The sequence below is a fragment of the Triplophysa dalaica genome, chromosome 15 (genome assembly GCF_015846415.1).
Source record: "Triplophysa dalaica isolate WHDGS20190420 chromosome 15, ASM1584641v1, whole genome shotgun sequence".
NCBI classification, from domain to species: Eukaryota; Metazoa; Chordata; class Actinopteri; order Cypriniformes; family Nemacheilidae; genus Triplophysa; species Triplophysa dalaica.
Window position 1 is genome coordinate 18591410 of NC_079556.1, and position 19129 is coordinate 18610538.

The 19129-nt window shown below is 38.1% G+C and overlaps 1 protein-coding gene and 1 long non-coding RNA gene across 2 annotated transcripts; both read left to right on the top strand.

Annotated features, from left to right (window-relative positions):
• Window positions 1–8: 8 nt before the first annotated feature.
• Window positions 9–4066, top strand: LOC130436973 (uncharacterized). Its single transcript, XR_008909127.1, has 3 exons — window positions 9–196; window positions 1533–3272; window positions 3410–4066. It is a non-coding gene; the product is annotated as an uncharacterized LOC130436973 (long non-coding RNA).
• A 3558-nt stretch (window positions 4067–7624) lies between these two features.
• LOC130436450 (gap junction delta-2 protein-like) lies at window positions 7625–13085 on the top strand. Its single transcript, XM_056767094.1, has 2 exons — window positions 7625–8038; window positions 9106–13085. The coding sequence occupies exons 1-2, from the start codon at window positions 7968–7970 to the stop codon at window positions 9962–9964; spliced, it is 930 nt and encodes a 309-aa protein (XP_056623072.1). The 5' UTR covers window positions 7625–7967; the 3' UTR covers window positions 9965–13085.
• The last annotated feature ends 6044 nt before the right edge of the window (window positions 13086–19129 follow it).

A 19129-nucleotide genomic window follows, 5' to 3' on the forward strand; every position in this document is an offset into this window, starting at 1 on the left:
AATGTGTTTATTGTGTAACTCGTGACAGACAGGCAGAAGAATCTGTCTTCAGCTCTCCGTGCTGCCTCAGGGTCTCTAACATCTCAGATCGAGAAACTATAGTCAGGTTTTATGGTCGAGGAAACTTTAACAGAGACTTTGTAAACTTTTCGACTGCAGGAAGGAAGTCTTAACGCAACCCAGAAAAACACCCCAAGTAAGTTTGCATTCTGGTGTGGCATCACGAATAGAGTGGTGCTTGGTCAATGATAAAAATTGTACTTAACACATAATTTAAATAGTCTTGTGTTAAGTTGTTTAATGTTTTTATTGTACGTTTTGTTTTTAAAGGTATGAGTCACCCCAAAAGAATTCCATCTTCATTTATTCACCCTCACGTCATACAAAAACCTCCATGCTACTTGAGTGAAACACAAACGATATTTTGAGAAAAGATTTTGTGATCATACAATGAGAGTCAATGTTTTTTTAATACCTAAATTTCTCAAAATATCTTCTTTTGTGTTCAGCAAGAGTCAGTCATCCAGGTTTTGAATGACATGAGAGTTAATAGATCATGGAAGAATTTTCGGTGAAATTGCATCAGTTTAAAGCAGAACAAAAATGTGCAGTATCATGTGATTTCCTCAAATCATGGTTATCGTGGCTTCTGTTGATCACATGCTTTTTGTATTCTTTAAAATAAGAGGGCAATATTACGTTTTATTTCATACTTAATCTACATGCACATATATGAAAGCCCCGTGAGATTTTTGTCTCGGATTGTAAAGCATTATTTATATCATCCCACATTATATGACATTTGTCTATACTATGTGATTTAATACTAAAATACTAACACAAAGTGTAGATTTTAGTTGAAAATATGTTAGAGCTGCAAGTTTTTACATACACTATTATTTAAAAGCTGAGCACTCACCTTTTAGAATGATAGTAAACTAATCTTACTGAGAATTACTACTCTTAAAAAATATTCTGACCTCTTATAGACTGATTGTTTATTCCAAGTCATCCATTTCAAAAACATTTTTATTAAATTGATTAAAATAATTGTTTTGTTATTTATGAAACAGCAGTAATATATTTTAACAATTATATTTTTGTTTATATCTGTTGTACAACAATTATATAACTGCTTAATGTACAGGGATCAATCAGATTTTCTCATGTTGATATTTTCAGTCTTAGGTATTCTTTATACTTCAGTTTTTTGTAAACATTTTACATTTTTAGAAATTCAAGATTTAACCAACAGTCATTTTGTTGTTCTGTGACTGACCTTCTCTTGCATACATAGTTCTGATCTGACCTTTTTTTATTTTTCCAAGTGACAAAAAAGTCACTCTCTCTGATCTTGTCACAATTTCCATCCTGCTGATGTCACCACTTCATTTTCTGTCATTCTGATTGATTGATTTCTGGACCTTTTTAGCTGCCCTTGCTTTTCTCAGGAAATGCAAATCTAGCTGACATTTTGTCATGAAACCTCAGAGTATGTAACCCTCTTGTGTTTTTTTTTTTAATCGCTGTAGCTCAGAATGTCCACGTGTGGCTCGTGTTTCTGGGCCATCGTCTGGCTGGTGGTTCTGCTGGTTCTGGGCTGGCCTCTGAGTATCGTCCTGGGAGGGCTTTACGGTCTCATCGCCCCTCTCACCGTCTGTGTCGGTCTGGACCGGCTTGCTGACCTTATGATGGAGGGGGCGAACCTGGGCCGAAGATGTGCCCAGAACATGAGGCACGGCAAACCACTGTGCTGACACCTCGACCCTTGAGCTCACCTTGAAAACATCACATGCCTTTTCATCAAAGTCTTTTGGTTCAAGTTTAACACTTGTTTTTTTTTAACTACAGTAATATTGAAGGTGCTTTTCTTGTGTTCCTTTTGTTAACATGCAATTTATTGAGCATTTAACCCTGTAAGACTCGACATTAGTCATCTTTAAAGTCTTTAAATGTTGTCCTTTGCTCTCTGTGCAAGCCTGTTTTTGGCAAAAAACATTTTTTTAAAGAAATTGAATTTGAAGTTGAAGTTGTTTGTGTTGCTGTGACTATCAGCATTACGTCTGATCTACTTTGTAAGTGGCTATTTAGGTTTTTTTAGGAGCAGGTAAACCTGATACCAATGATCCCACAAAAAATAAACTACCACTGAATGATGCATGTAACCTTGGAAGCAGCAGTTTTCTACATGTCATACTTCAGTTAACATAGATGTTGTTGGGAAACGTACAATTATTAAAGTAACATATTTGTTCAGTATGTGGCGATGACAGCACAATGAAGTCAATTGGGGCTTTGCAAAGACGTTATATTTATACCAGCATTTAAAGCATGAACAGCTACATTTAGTCTCTTTTTATGCTCCGTAGAGGTGTGATAAATGCATTTACACATGAATAACATCTGCAAAGAAAAAATACAAAATAGTTTGAACAGCTGTAAATACAGAAACATAAAATTGTAATAAAAATAATTATGAAATTATAAAATTTTAATGCCAAAATCGAAAATTATACATTTCAAATGACAATTGTTGGATATAATTCTAAATAAAAATAAATTCTGTAATTTGCTTGTGATGTCACCCCCGTGACCCCCAGGATAAGGGCTTTGAGTTCCTTTTTTACGCATACAGTGCGCGTTACGCAAATTTCATCATCAGAATAATACGCACGTACTGTACGGGCCTTGCCAGAATTTTGTTCCCTCCTGTTAAAAGTATGCACAGGTTGCGCATGTGTACATGCATGAGTCAAAAGCTGTATACTTTACAAAGAAGAGCGCGTTCGGCTGTAAGGAAAAAGAAGTATACCACAGGCTTAAGTGTTCCTCAACTGAGTGTACATCTAAGAAGCACAAGGTGCTTGAAAATGACAATGTGTATGTGAAATGCTGCTGAAAAGGTCAAACGTTCAGGCTTCATTTCTCTACAAACATCATCATCTTTAACAAGGTGCAGGACATCAGAGGAAATATTAGTTCTCACCAGATTCTGCTGCGTTGGGATGAAGGGGGAAACAGGAGACTGACACTGGTGTCATGTTAGCAGGACATCCGGGAGGAACTGCAAAGCCAAGCATTGTGAATCTACACTGCTGTTTCACTGATCCAGCAGTGTCACTCATTACTGCCCTCTGGAGGCTAAAGGTGACATCTGTCTGTCCATCCATGCAAACTATGTGGACACCCTGTTCAAATAAACAGTTTCGGCAGTTTAACTCTTTTGGCTTTGATATGACAGTGACCCTCCGCATATTAAGGACCATAAAGAAGTGAGTGAAATGGGGGTCATTTCTGAGAGATTTTGGAAATTTAAACTATGTGTTTATTACCTGTCTAATGTTTGAGAAAAAATGTCATGATTCTTAAAGCTTTTTTAAGAATGTCATGTTTGTCCCTCTCCCTGCAGCCCGAGGGGAACCATCACCGGCCAAAATTGTCTGGTTTTCATTTTCAACTTTGTGCTGGCAGCCGTGCACAAGCCCTCCTCACAGCGTGTGGTGTAGGAAGCACATTTGACAGTTGGACTGTAAATATTTAATTCAAGCGTGAGATGAAGAATGGAAAAGGGCCTCCCTGTGCTTCTGCCATATGGAAAGATCATGAAACATCTGATCAGCTTCACATTGCTGCTCTCACTTAGCTCTGACACATGGAGAAGATACCAGGCCTGATCGTGTCTCAGTACTGAACGCGTGTGTTTGTGCATACATGAATTGATATTCATCTTAATTTCTCTATGCAGAAATTAATAGTGTGAGCTGAATGGATGTCACCAAATTTCACTTCGCACAAAAAGTAATTGAGTTAGTAACTGAGTTATATCATTATAAAAGTAACTAGTTACCAGGGAATGTAACTATAACATTACCTTGTATGTTCAAATATTTCAAATAACTTGGATGCCCCAATTTTAAATATGTTCAATGAATGAAGCAGAAACTAAATCGAATAAATAATTTGTATAAAACATTGTACACTTATCTACATTATTTTAATGTAGCTGTAATGAAGCCTTTTTACTTTCAAGTGCAATTTTAATTATCTGTACTTTATCAGTGTTTTTACTTTCGACAAAAAATACTTCCCTACATTATAAAGCACATCATACTTTTTACTACACTATTTCACAAATAAATTTTGTTTTTAACCTTTTAATTGTTGGGCCTCATTTTTAAAACCTGCATACTTACAGATTTGATTGCAAAGGGAGAGTATGCAAAAATCCACGGCAACGTTCATATTTATAAAAACGGTCTTTGACGTAGAAAAGTGCTTAGGCCCACGCCAGGGGTCTGAACAAACGTGCACACTTTTGCTTGTCCAAGTGCTGCAGTTTTGGAAATATAAGTCAATAAAAGATCTTTTCTCCCCAAGAGATGTGTTATGTGTTTAACAGTTCATTTTTTTTATTGTAGATGAATGACGCACAACATAACATCCTGACTGTTACCAGACACATGCACGCTGGATGGAGATTGACAGATGACATCACCAGCGGATGTCAGAGTTTCTTAATTATGATAAACTGGTTTATTCTTGGCATAAAGATATCAAAACACATGACGTGGAATACAGTGCATGAAGTTAGTCTTTTTTTTAAGCTTAAGAGTAACATCCACGGGTAACGCAACGGATCGGATTCGAATGGAACCCGTCAGTCTGATACCCCATCTAGCAAAAAAGACCCATGTCGGCCCCAAATTCCGATCCAGAGTATCGGATTGGCGCATCACTATTTATAATACAGCACTGAATCTCATTTCTGTTTGAATTGTGATATGCTTATACTTAAATCTAAATATATTACCTCAATATCCCCTTAAACATGAATTGACAGTTTATGTTTCATAAATAGAGACAGTGTAGTATTGGACAGTAAAAAAATCTAGTACTTCTACTTCATTAATGGTAGTAATAATGCCACTTCATAGCTGTAACTGATATTGCCAATTCATAATTCATAGTACATTGTTTTCAAGTGATTGTTTTAAAGATAGCTTTCTGCCCAGTTGGCTATTTTCAATTCCAACTATTTTTTCTTTGTCTGCTGAATGTTACTCTCACAGGCTCCTGCCTTATTTTTGTGAAAGCTAAGAACAGCGAATTTGGTGTTTATTTAGACCACTGAGATCGATTTCAATTATTTGAGCAGGCTTTAAAAAATACTAAAAACAATCTATTCAAATACTTATTTTATCGGATCAAGCACTAGCTGTTAAGTGTATTATGTACTTCATCTACCTGTTGATGAGATAGCCATCATCTACTGTGAGTTAGCAGAGTCATAGCAGAATGCCTTTAGCAGGGATGTGACTCCATTTCACTTCAATCGTACAGTTTATAGTGCAGTTCGCCGTTGTATGCGTGCTGTGCTCCTGTGAGGCATGCCAAAGGTCTACCGAAGCTTCTCAGAATTAACTGAGAACAGAGAATTTGCACAGATGCACAGTATAGATGCACAATTGTAAAATAATAACACATTTAATTTTAGGAACTTCAAGGGCCCTCACATGCCAGGGGCCTATATACTCAGTCACCCTTTTACCCCCATTTGCGATGCCCCTGCACTCAACACAGACAGCAGAGAAAATAAACTTTGCAGGTCTCGATGAGAGCCCTATAATTGAGTTCTTCAGTCAGCTCAATTATAGTAATGCTGGATTTTATTGTCAGTAACAGTGCTGTAATGGGGAAACAGTAATTCATTTGATTACTCATTTCTGAAAAAACAAATTCCGTTAGTAACGCTGTTTATTTATAACGCCATTCTTCCCATCACTGTTCCTCACACTGTCTTATGCTTTACATTGGTGTTTCTGTGGGAATATTATGGATGTTCTATATATGATGTTGTTTCCTGAAATTTTATACAGTGTTTTAATGCTCTATTGACAAGTCTGAGTGAACTGGAGGCTTTATTTACTTAGCAAGTTCCATGTGTTACCAGGCACACTTGGTAGACCTGATCCTTTTTTTAACAGATATAAATAACACCTCAGAGCCAGCGCCAATCGTTGACCTTACTGGTGCTCACATGTCTCAATGGAGTAAATTCAATTCTTGGATTATTTTTCCAACGTCTGGTGCTTTTCTATTGAAAGTTGTTAGCAGCAGAAGTATAAACGACTAACCAGTTAATTCAGTGCGGAGTACCAATACAGAATGCCCCCACCAAAACATTTCCCTTAATTTACTCACCCTCATGCCATTCTATGTGTAAGTGATTTATCTTCACCCAAACACAATTATTATGGATTACATATGGATGTTCTTTTATGGACCTTTAAAAAGTGTTGTCCCCCTTCAATGCCATTTCAAAGCTAGGACAAGCCAAGATATTATTTCATAACCAATGAGATATTATTTCATTATTTCATAACTTTAATTGTGTTTGACTGAAGAAAATAAATTACAATATAAGATCAAATAAAATAAATGTTCCTTTAGAAAAAGGATGCGTTAATAGTAAAGGTGTTTTTGGCAGATTTGTATAAAACTAGTTTAACTACAAATATCATTATTAAACAATGATTACTACGGTTTCAAAGCAACAACTTAAACAAACGTTAGCGCGCATGCACGCTTTTGTTGCTGAAACCTACACATTTTCCTGCAAAAAAAATAAAAGAGATAACAATGAAATTTTGGCTAGCAAGTTTAAAGTATGTCTAGCCAGTTTTATTTTGAGTTACCAGTAGAAGAACCATTTCTAGGCTAACTTTAAATGCGACAAAGTTATAAGACCCATTTAACAAGTTGATTTAATCAAATTAATATACTATAAAATTCAACAAATTGATTGTTATATGTAATTTTTATACAATAAAATATTAATAAAAAGCTTATGGTTTAGAATACAGCCCGCACTACCAATTTAGATGCAAGAAAATATATACATGAAGTTGAATAAATGATGACAAATAGGTGAAAAACAATAAACCCATAATGGCTGAATGTCACCGCATCATGTAAGTGTCATGTATGTTATAAGAAAAACAAACATTTCTCAAAAACAATATCATGTAAAATAAAGAGAATATATCAAGACACTTTTTTGTGTAGGCATTTCCATAGTAACTGTGATGAACTGCACTTGATACATATACGAAGTCATACATTAACCAAATTTCCCCTTAACATTGTCATTGCAAAATCCCTAAATCTTGGTTCTTGGTATTTTTAACAGGGTACTGAACTGCACCCAGGTTAGTGTCCGGAAGTTTTGGCATCACTGTAGTTCCATGTGCACATGAAGTAGACCTTTTTTCCAAACTGCGCATGTCTACGCAAGCAGTGGGCGCGGCCAAACACTTTTCTATTTAAACAGCACCTCCTATGACACTTTCACCTCATCCCCAGAATCCGCGGTGATTAACATGTTTAAGACTGGTTTATATGTTAAGGGCGGGGCAGGGCGTCCCTACCGCAGTCAAGGACATTTGCTTTCAAACAGCTGCTTTAAAAAACACGCAGCAGCAAGTTTCACACCTCAGTCCCAAAAATAACAAGGGTGTAGGTCACACCTTCCTTCTTCAGCATGAGAGATGATGCTCAGTGCAGGTGTCACCATCACCGGATTAAAATCCCTTCTACAATCCAACAAAGCCTGCAATCTGAAGAATATCACTAATGTAAAATCCGTATGTTTTTTGGCAGCTCCAAATAAAGCCCCTTATGACCATATGACGCAGCAAGGCGATCCACAATCCTGATGCCGTATTAAAGGCAGCCACCCTCCACCCACCCATCAATCTGATGTGAAGATCGAAAATAGGAGGGCTTACATGACTGCGCGGCGAGGAGGGCGAGGAAACGTGTGGGATCCTCCAGCATCAGCACTGCCACGGTGCAGTGAACAGCTGGCGCGCCTCATCCATGCGTTTACCGCGTAACGGCGGACAATAATCAGGAAATATTCGCCTTTTTTCCCCTGGAATTCGAGCAGAATCTGCGGATGAACAGCAATGGGGGAATGGACCATACTAGAGAGACTCCTGGAGGCTGCTGTCCAGCAGCACTCCACTATGATAGGGAGGTAAGAGCAAATATCGGGGCAAATGTAAGTGTGAATAAGTGACACTGAATTTCAATGCAATTGCTGCATGTTTGAAGACGATGTGCACAAAAAGAGTCGTTGCAGCTTTTTTTTACTTAAAATTCTGTAAAGAAATGTAAAGCCAACGTGACATACCAATGAATATTTGCATAGTACATTGATAAATATAACAGTATGCGAAGACGAAAGCATTCTAATTTCAGCACTGGACAGCTCATAATGCTGAAGCGGCCTTACGCTGACATTTTTATTATTTTTTATATTGTTATTAGCTTCCCTGAACGCCGCATTATGGGGCAAAGTGACCAGCTGTGCACAAAAACAGGGGTTACAGGCAATATCACTAATTTAAAATGCAGCAAAAAAATTAAATGCAACAAAATCTTATACTGGAACACGATGAAATTGAAGGGAAATTACAATAAAGCGTTTAATTTTCCCGAACGCGCCATGACAGCACCCTTACTTTAACCCACCGTACCTTTGAAGCGACCTTTTATTTACACACGTATTTTATGTTTATAGTGTGCGTTAAATGTATTTCATCGTGTAAAGCCACACATGTAAGGGGTGCTTTGGTGCCAGCTGTGCTCAAAAACAGGCGTTACCTCCAGTTTCACTTATTATAATGTCGTAAAAAAGCAAACAAAAATATTTGATTAAAAGATAACTGCATAACAATATTGCCCAATATAGTGGAGCACAGTAAAAATGTACTGAAATTACGACAAAGAGTTTTTTTCCGAACGCATCTCATTTTCAGTACTGGACAGCTCCTCCACATGAACCCAGAACGCCGTTCAATCGACCTGTCGTTTACACACACTTGTGTAGTGTTTATTATGTGCATTTATTATATGTCTTCATGTTAAACCACGTTTAAAGGTAAAAAGGGATGCTCGGTCCCAGCTGTGCACAACAGCAGGCGTTACCGTAAAATGCAGCAGAAAACAAACGGGATCACGCATGATATTTGCAAATAAAATGACTTTTTAAAACGCATTGACACGCACATACGCATTCTTTCTGTGTATGCTTGTTTTCAGGATCCTACTAACAGTAGTGGTGATCTTCCGGATCCTAATCGTGGCTATAGTGGGTGAGACGGTGTACGACGACGAGCAAACCATGTTCGTGTGCAACGCCTTGCAGCCGGGCTGTAACCAGGCGTGTTACGACAAGGCTTTCCCCATATCTCACATCAGATATTGGGTATTTCAGATCATAATGGTGTGCACGCCCAGTCTTTGTTTCATCACCTATTCGGTCCATCAGTCGGCGAAGCCCAAGGAAAGGCGCTTCTCCACCGCCACCGTCTACCTGTCGGTGGACAATAAAGAGCAAGACTCGTTGAAACGAGAGGAGCTCAAGAACCAGAAGATCAAGAACACCATCGTGAACGGAGTACTCGCCAACACGGACAACTCCACCAAGGACTCCGAGCCCGACTGCCTGGAAGCCAAAGAGCTGCTCGGTTCGAGCACGAAGCCCATCAAGTCAAAATTGAGACGGCAGGAGGGCATCTCGAGGTTCTACATCATTCAGATCGTGTTCAGAAACGCTCTGGAAATCGGCTTTCTGGTGGGCCAGTACTTCTTGTACGGATTCAACGTGCCTGCGGTGTACGAGTGCGACCGCTACCCGTGCATCAAGGAGGTGGAGTGTTACGTCTCCAGGCCCACGGAGAAGACCGTGTTCCTCGTCTTCATGTTCGCGGTGAGCGGCTTTTGCGTGATCCTCAACCTGGCCGAGCTCAACCACTTGGGCTGGCGCAAGATCAAAACGGCCGTGAGGGGCGTGCAGGCCCGCAGGAAGTCAATCTATGAGATCAGGAACAAAGATCAGCCCCGAATGACCATGCCCAACTTCGGCCGCACGCAGTCCAGTGACTCTGCGTACGTGTAAGCGCACGGAACGAAACGATATGGACGAGTCCCTTCGCCTCGTAAGGTTCATGAGTTGCAAGAGTCGGGTAGGACGTTTTTGTTACCGTTTTAAAGACTACATCCACTACCGTGGATGACAGACCACACGTTTGTAAAACAGTGATGCAACTTTTTTGCAACGTTTGTACTCTGAGATGTACGCAAAGAGCAAACACCGGTACCTGAGTGCGCGCTCCCTCTCCAAACGAGCTGCGGTTGCGCATTACATCACAGTGCCCATGTTACACCCGATGCATGCCGTTATGATTTATCATACCACGATCATTTTATGCAATTACAGAAGAATTCTTGATGTGGTATCACTGTAACATGAGCAATGGCATGTGAAGCGTGACGCTGCTCTACTGTAGTACTTGAAGGGAGCGAATGCGTTTTGCACTTTGTACGTGACACAGCGAGAGTCTTACAGATTTGCAACACCGCTCATTAATATTTCAAACGCGATTGCTTTCTTTCTCTTTCGTTGCCTGTACTGCACCATTGACCTTAACATAGGCTATGTGATGAACTCCATAACTGCTGTTACGTCTGTATGAGTATGTGCGCCGCAAACGCTTTTAAAAGTCTGTGATTTCCTTCATTTCAACACCAAAGCTTCTTTCATTTGTGAGCTTAAGTGTATTCAAGTGCCATACCTGTATATAAATATATGCATATCTCTCTCTCTCTATATATATATATACATACATAAAAATATCGAAACTTATTCTGAAGAATATAACCATATCCATAAAGCAGATTTATTGCTTCAATTATGCTTAGCGCGTCCAGATTTGCTTTCACTATATTCGTTGTAAACGAACTGAAAAGGTCTCTTTTTTTTCTCTCGCTCTGGTGCTGATCCAGAAATCTTTGAAACCCAGAATATATGTGCTCTCAGTTCAGCTTCTTACTTGGCCACGTCTGCTGCATCTCTTCCAATTCAGATGACAATGCAAGTGTGTATGACCAGGCGCGTGCTTACATGTATATGACTAGTTTTTATGATATAAGGCCTTGATCGAAATCTGGTGCATTATTTTACTGTCCGATCACGATGAGCTTTTTCAGATTTAAAATGTTACTATTGTTACTATCCATTATTATTCTTATTCTTATGCCACCACATATTTATGACACATCTGTGTGTGCCCCGAGAAGAGACCTTTCCATGTCTGCATTTCTAAGCTTGAAGGGAAAGTATTGCATGTTTAAGAATTTATATTCAAGAGAATCTGGACAATTTCAGGGGTGAAATTGCTGGGTACTGACACATGACCCCTCCCCTCCACTGACGCTTATGAAAAAACTAATGGGGATGTTATGGGAAGGCACATCTCTTGAAGGTCACTGGGGGATAAAGCTAGAGAGGTAGAAGAACATTGTGGCTCTTAACACTTTGGAAAGGACAGTGATGGGATCATCTGGGGCCAGTCGTACAGCACAACACCTGACGGGATGTGACCTGGCAAATCTGGGATTAAAATGAAAGCTCTGGTCCGGACACATATGGAACTCTTGGGAGAACAACCTCATGTACGGGGAGGGTGTCGGGGAGCCTGATAACAGACGGAATACACAATAATGTGAATTGCTTGGCTGTATGGTGCAATATTCCATTTTTTCTCGTTTTTTCCCTCTCCTTGGAAATGCATTCCAAGATTGCACAACTCTGAGATTTTTACACCTCTGTGGTCCTTACTGAGCAGTGGTAAAGACCGGAGAGATCCAAACGAGAGGTTTTATTGCATAAAGGACTGTACTGGACCTAAGCGGCAAAGCTTTAATAAAAGATGAACTTGTATCTTCCTTGCCTTATGTATACTGCAGTCCTCCCCCTCCCTTTCCCTCTTCACCCCCTGCAACAGCAGACATGAGATTTTTACAGCTCCTTCAAATGACAGTGATAGGGTTATGTGTGAATGTAATTCTGCATGCTGCGATGAGTTTTACATCATGTGAGCGTTGGATGCTCGGTTAAACGATACCCGCGCAACGCCATGGCGCGGACTGGGGCTTGCGGTTGCATCACGTGCTGCGGCAAGGTTTAATGTGACAGACGCTAGAGATGCATTCTGCACGCCCAGACGTTTACAAAAAAGTCTTGTTCATTTAACACAAAAAGGCAAGCATGAAATGCCGTTAATTCAGGTGCACAGATTCTGAGAAATCCACCGAAAGCTGTAGGGTCTCGTGTCGTTTCTCTGCAGGGGCCTTTGTGTGAAACCGCGACACGAGAGGGAATGGCAGCATGATCCCGTCGTGCTGCAGAAGCTCATATGCAGTCTCCTTGAAAGCTCATTGTAATTTTATCCTGATTGATTTGCATATTGATAAAAAAAGGTCTTGCATGACAGCGGTGAACACCGGGCTGTTTCCTTTTCTTAACGATCGAGCCTCCGGTCTTTGTGTGTTAAGGCTGTGTAAACTGAATAAACCGGAGATGGATGTTATACTGTGAATTAAATCCACTTCTTTATCATGGTGATGATTAATGACGGACCTGATGGTTTGTTTTCTTGACGCACACACGCGAGCGCGCACACGCCCCTCTGAGATTTCATTGGACTGCAGTGTGTCCTGTAAGCGCTGCAGAAACTCTGCAATGCACAACTGTCTCTCCTGAACCACACGGCCGGTTCCAATCTCTTTTATGTATACTTCCTTTTATTTTCCAGCAAATTCATTTTAATACAGAAGAAATAACACAAATGTCAAAATAGTCTCTTATTTATTGACTGTTAAACATGGGTAATGAGATCTTAATATATACAAAGGGTATATTAGTGTTTTCCAAATTATTGTGTGATGCAATTGATGTTCCAGAATAAAGTTATGAAAGATCATTTAAAATAATCATCCGTCATACGAGCATTGATTTATTTATTAGTGAAACGCATTTCTGAGTGTACTATTTGGTCATTTTTCATGTCTGGGTTGTATGATTTTCATTAGGATTTTGATTTCACTACCAAGCCAAATGAAATGTGTCATACCTCGGTCATAAGTCTGTGTTTTTCTATTTTACTGTGTGAGATGATCATTGCACATTGGTTTTGCTTGTATGACAACAAACGTTATGAATTAAACTTATTGTACATGATAACCCAAACATGTAAGTGATTATTACAGTGTCTATCTGTTTTATTTATTTATTTTTCATATTATTTCATGTTATCTGTTCCTTATAGCTGAATTGGTCAAGCATTGTGATTGGGTTCAGATTCCACGGAAAACAAATACTGATACCTGTATATCTTTACTGCAAAGTAAGTCACTCTGGATGAAAGTGTTTGCCAAATGTGTAAATGTATTATAAAATGTTCTGTATACAAAATGCTGGTGATATCTGGCACATGGTTTAAAACAGGGTTGATAGCGCTATTTACCAAATCAACCAAAACAACACTTGATATTTCAGCTTATCAGAACATGATATAACACATTTTCAACTTGATCAGTGATGGATTAAGAATTCATGTTTTAACCTGTCCACACAGGTTACTGTGAAATTGCTCTAAGAGCTCCTATCAGCAACAACACACACACACCTGTACTAAAAGTATTAAAGGTGACATTAGATTAAGTTAAAACTCACTTTTTAATAATGGAAATTCGTAGATAAGGAACAGATTATTGACATTCCTTATAGCTAGTATCCTCAGCTGAGCAATCACATCCCATAATGACATAAAATAATATAACACGAAAGCTTGTAAGAGCTAAACATTTACATTTATGCTGTTAATAAAATTTAACCCATACTGTAGTCGCCTAACAGATGCTAAACTGACAAGTCAATAATTGCCATTGATGCCATCTGCAATGTATTGTCTTTCAGAGCAACGTCTTGAACTCCTTCTGTCTCTCTCTTTTTGTCTTCCCCTTCCCTATTATCCGCGCTGGCAGGTGAGTTGGACGGCTCTAGCCAGAGCAATTGTCCCTGATAAATGTACACGCTACGCATCATTTGCCAGCCAATAAAATTCACCGGATGACCAACCTTAATCGCTTAAAAAGCTGTTCTCTGTCTAACAAGATTAGGGCGGCCACACAGACTGAGCAGCGGAAATGAAGACTAATGAGGTTAAGAAATTTAAAAAAGAATTCATTAAATGCGCAGATCAGGATTGTCATTTTTCTTTAACAGCAAGTTGTGTGTTCTACAAGTTCAAACAAGATTCTGGTAGCTGCACTCGTAACAGAACTTACTTTCGCTCATTTTGAGTTTTTCTTATTTTATAAAGTCAAAGCAATGAAATGCTGTTTACTTGGTGAGAGATTGTTTTAGAAATGATGCCCTATGGTTCAGCCATATGTGGATAAACATCAATGCATTGCAGTCATTGAAAGGAAGTTGATGTTCTCAGAAGGTTTTTCACCAGATGTTCATGTTTCATTTTTAATAACCAGAAAGAGTTCCAAAAGCCAGTATTTATTAATTTATTAGTAACTGCTTTATCTGTATACATTCGTAACAGTTGCACTGTAACATGCTTGCACAAAGAGGATGCAGCTATGTATTGCTCAGATTTAGACTTTAAGATCTACAGTGATGCTCAGTTTGAGACTGGATTGAGCGCTGTGTCTCCGCTGCTGCGGGGTGTGAATGGGGTGGTAGGGGGGACTTCATACATCATTAAGGGTGTGCAGTGCATATTGTGTTTGTAAAATGTTCTGCAACCAGTTAATAAGACATTTAAGAGTTGGCAGCAGACTGGAAACACAATATGTAGAACGTATTTGTTCTTCGGCAATGACACCATTGTAAGGACAATTTCTGATAACAAACAGTGGCTAATACTGTTATTATCCATTCGATTCAAATCAAAACAGCTTAACGTTCCACCTGATATAACCTCTGTTGGTCTTGGTGGATTTAGTCACTTTTCATTTCAGTCAAATAATATAATAATAATAAAAAAGGACCAATTAAAGACAAAATCGAATACACTGTTTTTAAGCCACATGAATTTTACATATCAGCAAAGATTGAATGATCAGAGATGTGAACTGAACGTGGTGTGCTGAGAAGAATGTTAATGAACATCAGTGTTCAGTTTGTCACTGCACTGATTCTCTCCTCTGGTGTTGAATTGTTTATTATGTGGTGATTTATTTTCCATCAGGCCTCTCTCCTCCCCGGCGGTTCAGGTCAGAATTGATGCAGGTTACATTAGATGGGCAGCATCATAAATCACCTGAAGCCTTAGCACAACATCATGGCTCCACTTTACTAGAACAAACACATACGAAGTTGCTCTCTGATGGCCAGGTTTACCAGGTTCCCGTCCTTTATATACGTCTTTAATGCTTTTCTTAAATGCAAATTATTCATTCCGGCCTACCCTCAATTTCCCCGAGGACTCAACTCACATCTATGCCACAACCATCATGAATATTTGAAAGAAAATGATCAGTCACTTTTTTCACTTCTTTGCTTCCCTTTGAAAAAGAATGATGATTTTTTATGATGCAAATATTCAAAAATCATGAATATAAATTAAGACAAACATTTACGATATATATGTACGATATATATATAGCGAGGCATAGACGATCAAGAAACCTCAGACATTTAAGTTAGTGTGAAGGCTTAAGCCCTGTCCGGGAAAGCACTCAAAGAGCAAAGAATAGTAAACGATAGTAAACAAATGCAAAATATAGAAAAGGGGTGAAACAACAAAAGCTGGGGGGTTGTAAAACTAGGATTAAAGCTAGCTGTAGTTACACATTACCAATTAAATATTACAAAGAGGTAAAAATGATATTCTAGGACAAGTAAAGTTTTTGGATAATCTTCAAAAATGACCTTTCATACCAAAGTCTCATATTTATTCATATTGGCTCACATTTCCACCGTCACAAGAGTTCTGTCTGAGATGTTCATTGTGGAGAAAAGTCACACAAACAAAATCAATTCCATCTCATTCTGAAATACATTTAGGAGTTCTGGCTTTGGACAGCTACATCAAAATCAAATTGTCCTTCAAGAAGAACTCAACGATACATTCTTGCTAAGACAAGATTGAATCTCACAAATAAGTCACATTTCACCACAATGGCAAAGAAAATAAATACATTGACAAATAAGGGATTGGATGTTGCGTAAAAAAAATAAAAAAATGTATAGGGCAAATTCAATTGTGTATATTGTGACATTGTTGTATTGTGACACCTGTTATATGTCTATCAAACAGTATAAAAAATGTCTATCAAATCGATAAATTTAAACAATGGGGGAAATCTGCATTGTAAAATGTATTACAAATTGAATAAAGTATATATTTGGAAGTGCAATAATCTTTCTAAACAAATCTATATCTAATCAAATATTGTAAAAATTGTAAATATTAACCGTGCAGGTTTCTTTCCTTTGGTTTTGGGGAAGAGTATACCCTCAAAATGTTCTTGAAAATCGAAACATGAAAATGTTGTCTTGCTCTATGCTTTTCTCCATTAGATCTCTGTCCTGTCATAACCATAAAAATGCTGCTTTCAGAGGTCTGATCACATACCCATAATGCAGCATGTGTGCATTTGCTTGACTCATCTCTTCAGTGAAGCTGCTGAGTCATGTGCTTGTCTGATTCTGAACTCACAAAAAAACTCCACAGAAACTCCACAGTAGCTCTGCTGCCAAAGAATTCATGGATCTAAATACAAATATGGTAACATCTTAGCTTGATATCTCACCACCTGCCGCTGAGGACTGATGCTATTTAGGGCAAAGAATTCTGGTATCCTGCCAATAAGAACTATCGGTACAATTAATACACTTATATCTAGTGGAAAATGTTAATCAGTTATTGGCTACTCTGTTAATCTCATACATTTTTCATTAAGCCACTATATATACCACGCAATATAACCATATTTCATCCCTGGAATTTGGTTATATTGCATTTTTAAATACATTTTATGTAATAATGTATACCATCTAAGATATGACAGTGTAATGATTGAAGAAAAGTCTGTTAATGGTTCATTCTTCACAGTGGAGAGGCGAAGTCAAATAAAGTGCAGTGCATTGTGGAAAACTGTATTCCATTAATACAGTTGCTGTCTCCCAATTCGCCTACTTATACTATGCCCTTAAAGCGTGTACATTTTTGGGGGTTTGGAAAAGTATATACATTTTTGTGTGTTGCAAAACTGTATTCACGCACTGGGACGTACTAACACGAAACGGAAGTGGCCATCGTTGCCTAGACAGCACTGTAATCCTTAAGTGTTAGGAACATCAAAATGCAGCTCTTCCTTGCATTAAAGTATTTATTAATTTATTATTTAGTATGTAATATTTACTGTATATTTACATTTATTACTTTAGTGAAGCATGTTTTATTTAATTTTTACTGGAAACTAAACACCACTTTCACCTAACACAGATCTTTATTTAAGATCCTGCCGAATGTATCAGCCCAGGATTTGTGTTAATAAATGCTGCCTTCTGGGAGCAGTGTGACTGTTGTTATAAAGGTGCAGAAATTGAAAATTAACATTTAGCAAAGTCAAGAACACATGTGTAACTGTATAAATGTTGTACAGAAAATCCAAATGCTCTTTTCCATATAATAAAATTGTATGGAGACCATTACTGTCAAGACCAAAACTGCCAATAAAAATATCATAAAAGCCCCCCAAAAAGCCATATTGCTTTTTGCTTTTGTTTTATACAAATATCATAGATCCCTTTTGCGCAGACGTCACGGCATTAGCTGGAGGCAAAACAAAGGGAAAACTGGAGGCGACCAATACAAACCAGCACAGATTCTGCTACATAAGGAGTTTAAAATATCATCTTTTGTGTTGTTTAGTGCCCTAATCGAAAGAATACAGTCTCTAATTTGATATTTTAATACATACCTGCTGTAATTAAACTCAATAAAATATTGTCATGTTATATGACAGGTTTGTGTTCAAGTAAATGCATTTGCTAACATTTGCCACTGTATTAGAAGTAAAGTAGAGTAAATGTAATTAGTTACTGGCTACTTTGTAGTTGTACTAAGTAAGAAAGCTATTAGCAACTTTTACTCTCTACTTGACTACATTTTTGAACATGTACTCTTTACTACACTACATTTGCAATGACTAATGCAATAACACATTGAATTTGGCATGGCACCTATCTTTTTTACACCAGTTGATTTTTGCTAGAAAATAATTAATGTTGCCATTTACAGGGCATTGAAGGTACCATAATCTTGTGGATTTCGCCCTTTTTTACTAAAACTTGTCAACATGGCTTCCTTATGTTAATACGAGTACAGTCAGGTAGTTGTCAATCGCTGGTGGTTTATATGTGAAATGAGGACATGACTGCAGGCCAAAACCAGCATTTCCAGTGCAAAAAGGCTTTGAATTTTTTATTATACTTAACTTTTTTTTATTTATCCCTTATATTGAAGATATCTTTTTGAAGGAGTTTTGTTTACTTATGAGCAGTTGAACTTAAATGAGACTTGGGTGTTTATAATAGACGTAGGTTATTGTGTCGAAAATGATTTGTTGCAATTTTGAGGCGTTAAGTTTCTTATTTTACGGTGACATGTCTCTTAAGTGTTGAGAACTAGTGCTTCTTTGAGCATATATTCAGTATGAGTAAAATACTCAAGTACTGTTAAAATCAGATACTTTAGCAGACTCTAACTGAGGTATCTGTACTATTACTTAGGTACGGTTTTCAGGTACTCTTTACACCTCTGGATCACAGAGTGTAATGGAGAACCAAATGCCTTAATCATATAACTCCTTGTTTTCCAAGTATTTTAACTTGTGAAATGTGAAGTAAGTATCTGTAAATGTCCCTCTCTTCTCTCTTGTGTTTCCCCTACGGTGAATTCCTCACTGGATTTTCTCTAACTAGGAGCTGCTGTGGGTTGGCTGGGGTTCCCACATTTTAATAGCTTGAAGAATCATGCCCCATTTATTCTAACCCAATTATTATCGAAGCTTTCCTGAGCGGTTTGAATGATGTGAGTTTTGTTCAGGCCTCGCGGCTACTGACACACACACACACATAATTCTCTCACCGGTTCACCTGCAGATTGCTGGCTCCAATCAATACAGTTTATGAGCCTTGGCGGTTACATTCATCATGAGCTTCACAAACAAACAACAACAAACAAAGTGTGTCAGA

Excerpts from the sequence above, each read along its gene's own strand:
- LOC130436450 (XM_056767094.1), top strand. The coding sequence starts at position 7,968 with ATGGGGGAATGGACCATACTAGAGAGACTCCTGGAGGCTGCTGTCCAG. Across the intron at positions 8,039-9,105 it reads CACTCCACTATGATAGGGAG|GATCCTACTAACAGTAGTGG; the intron begins GTAAGAGCAAAT and ends GCTTGTTTTCAG.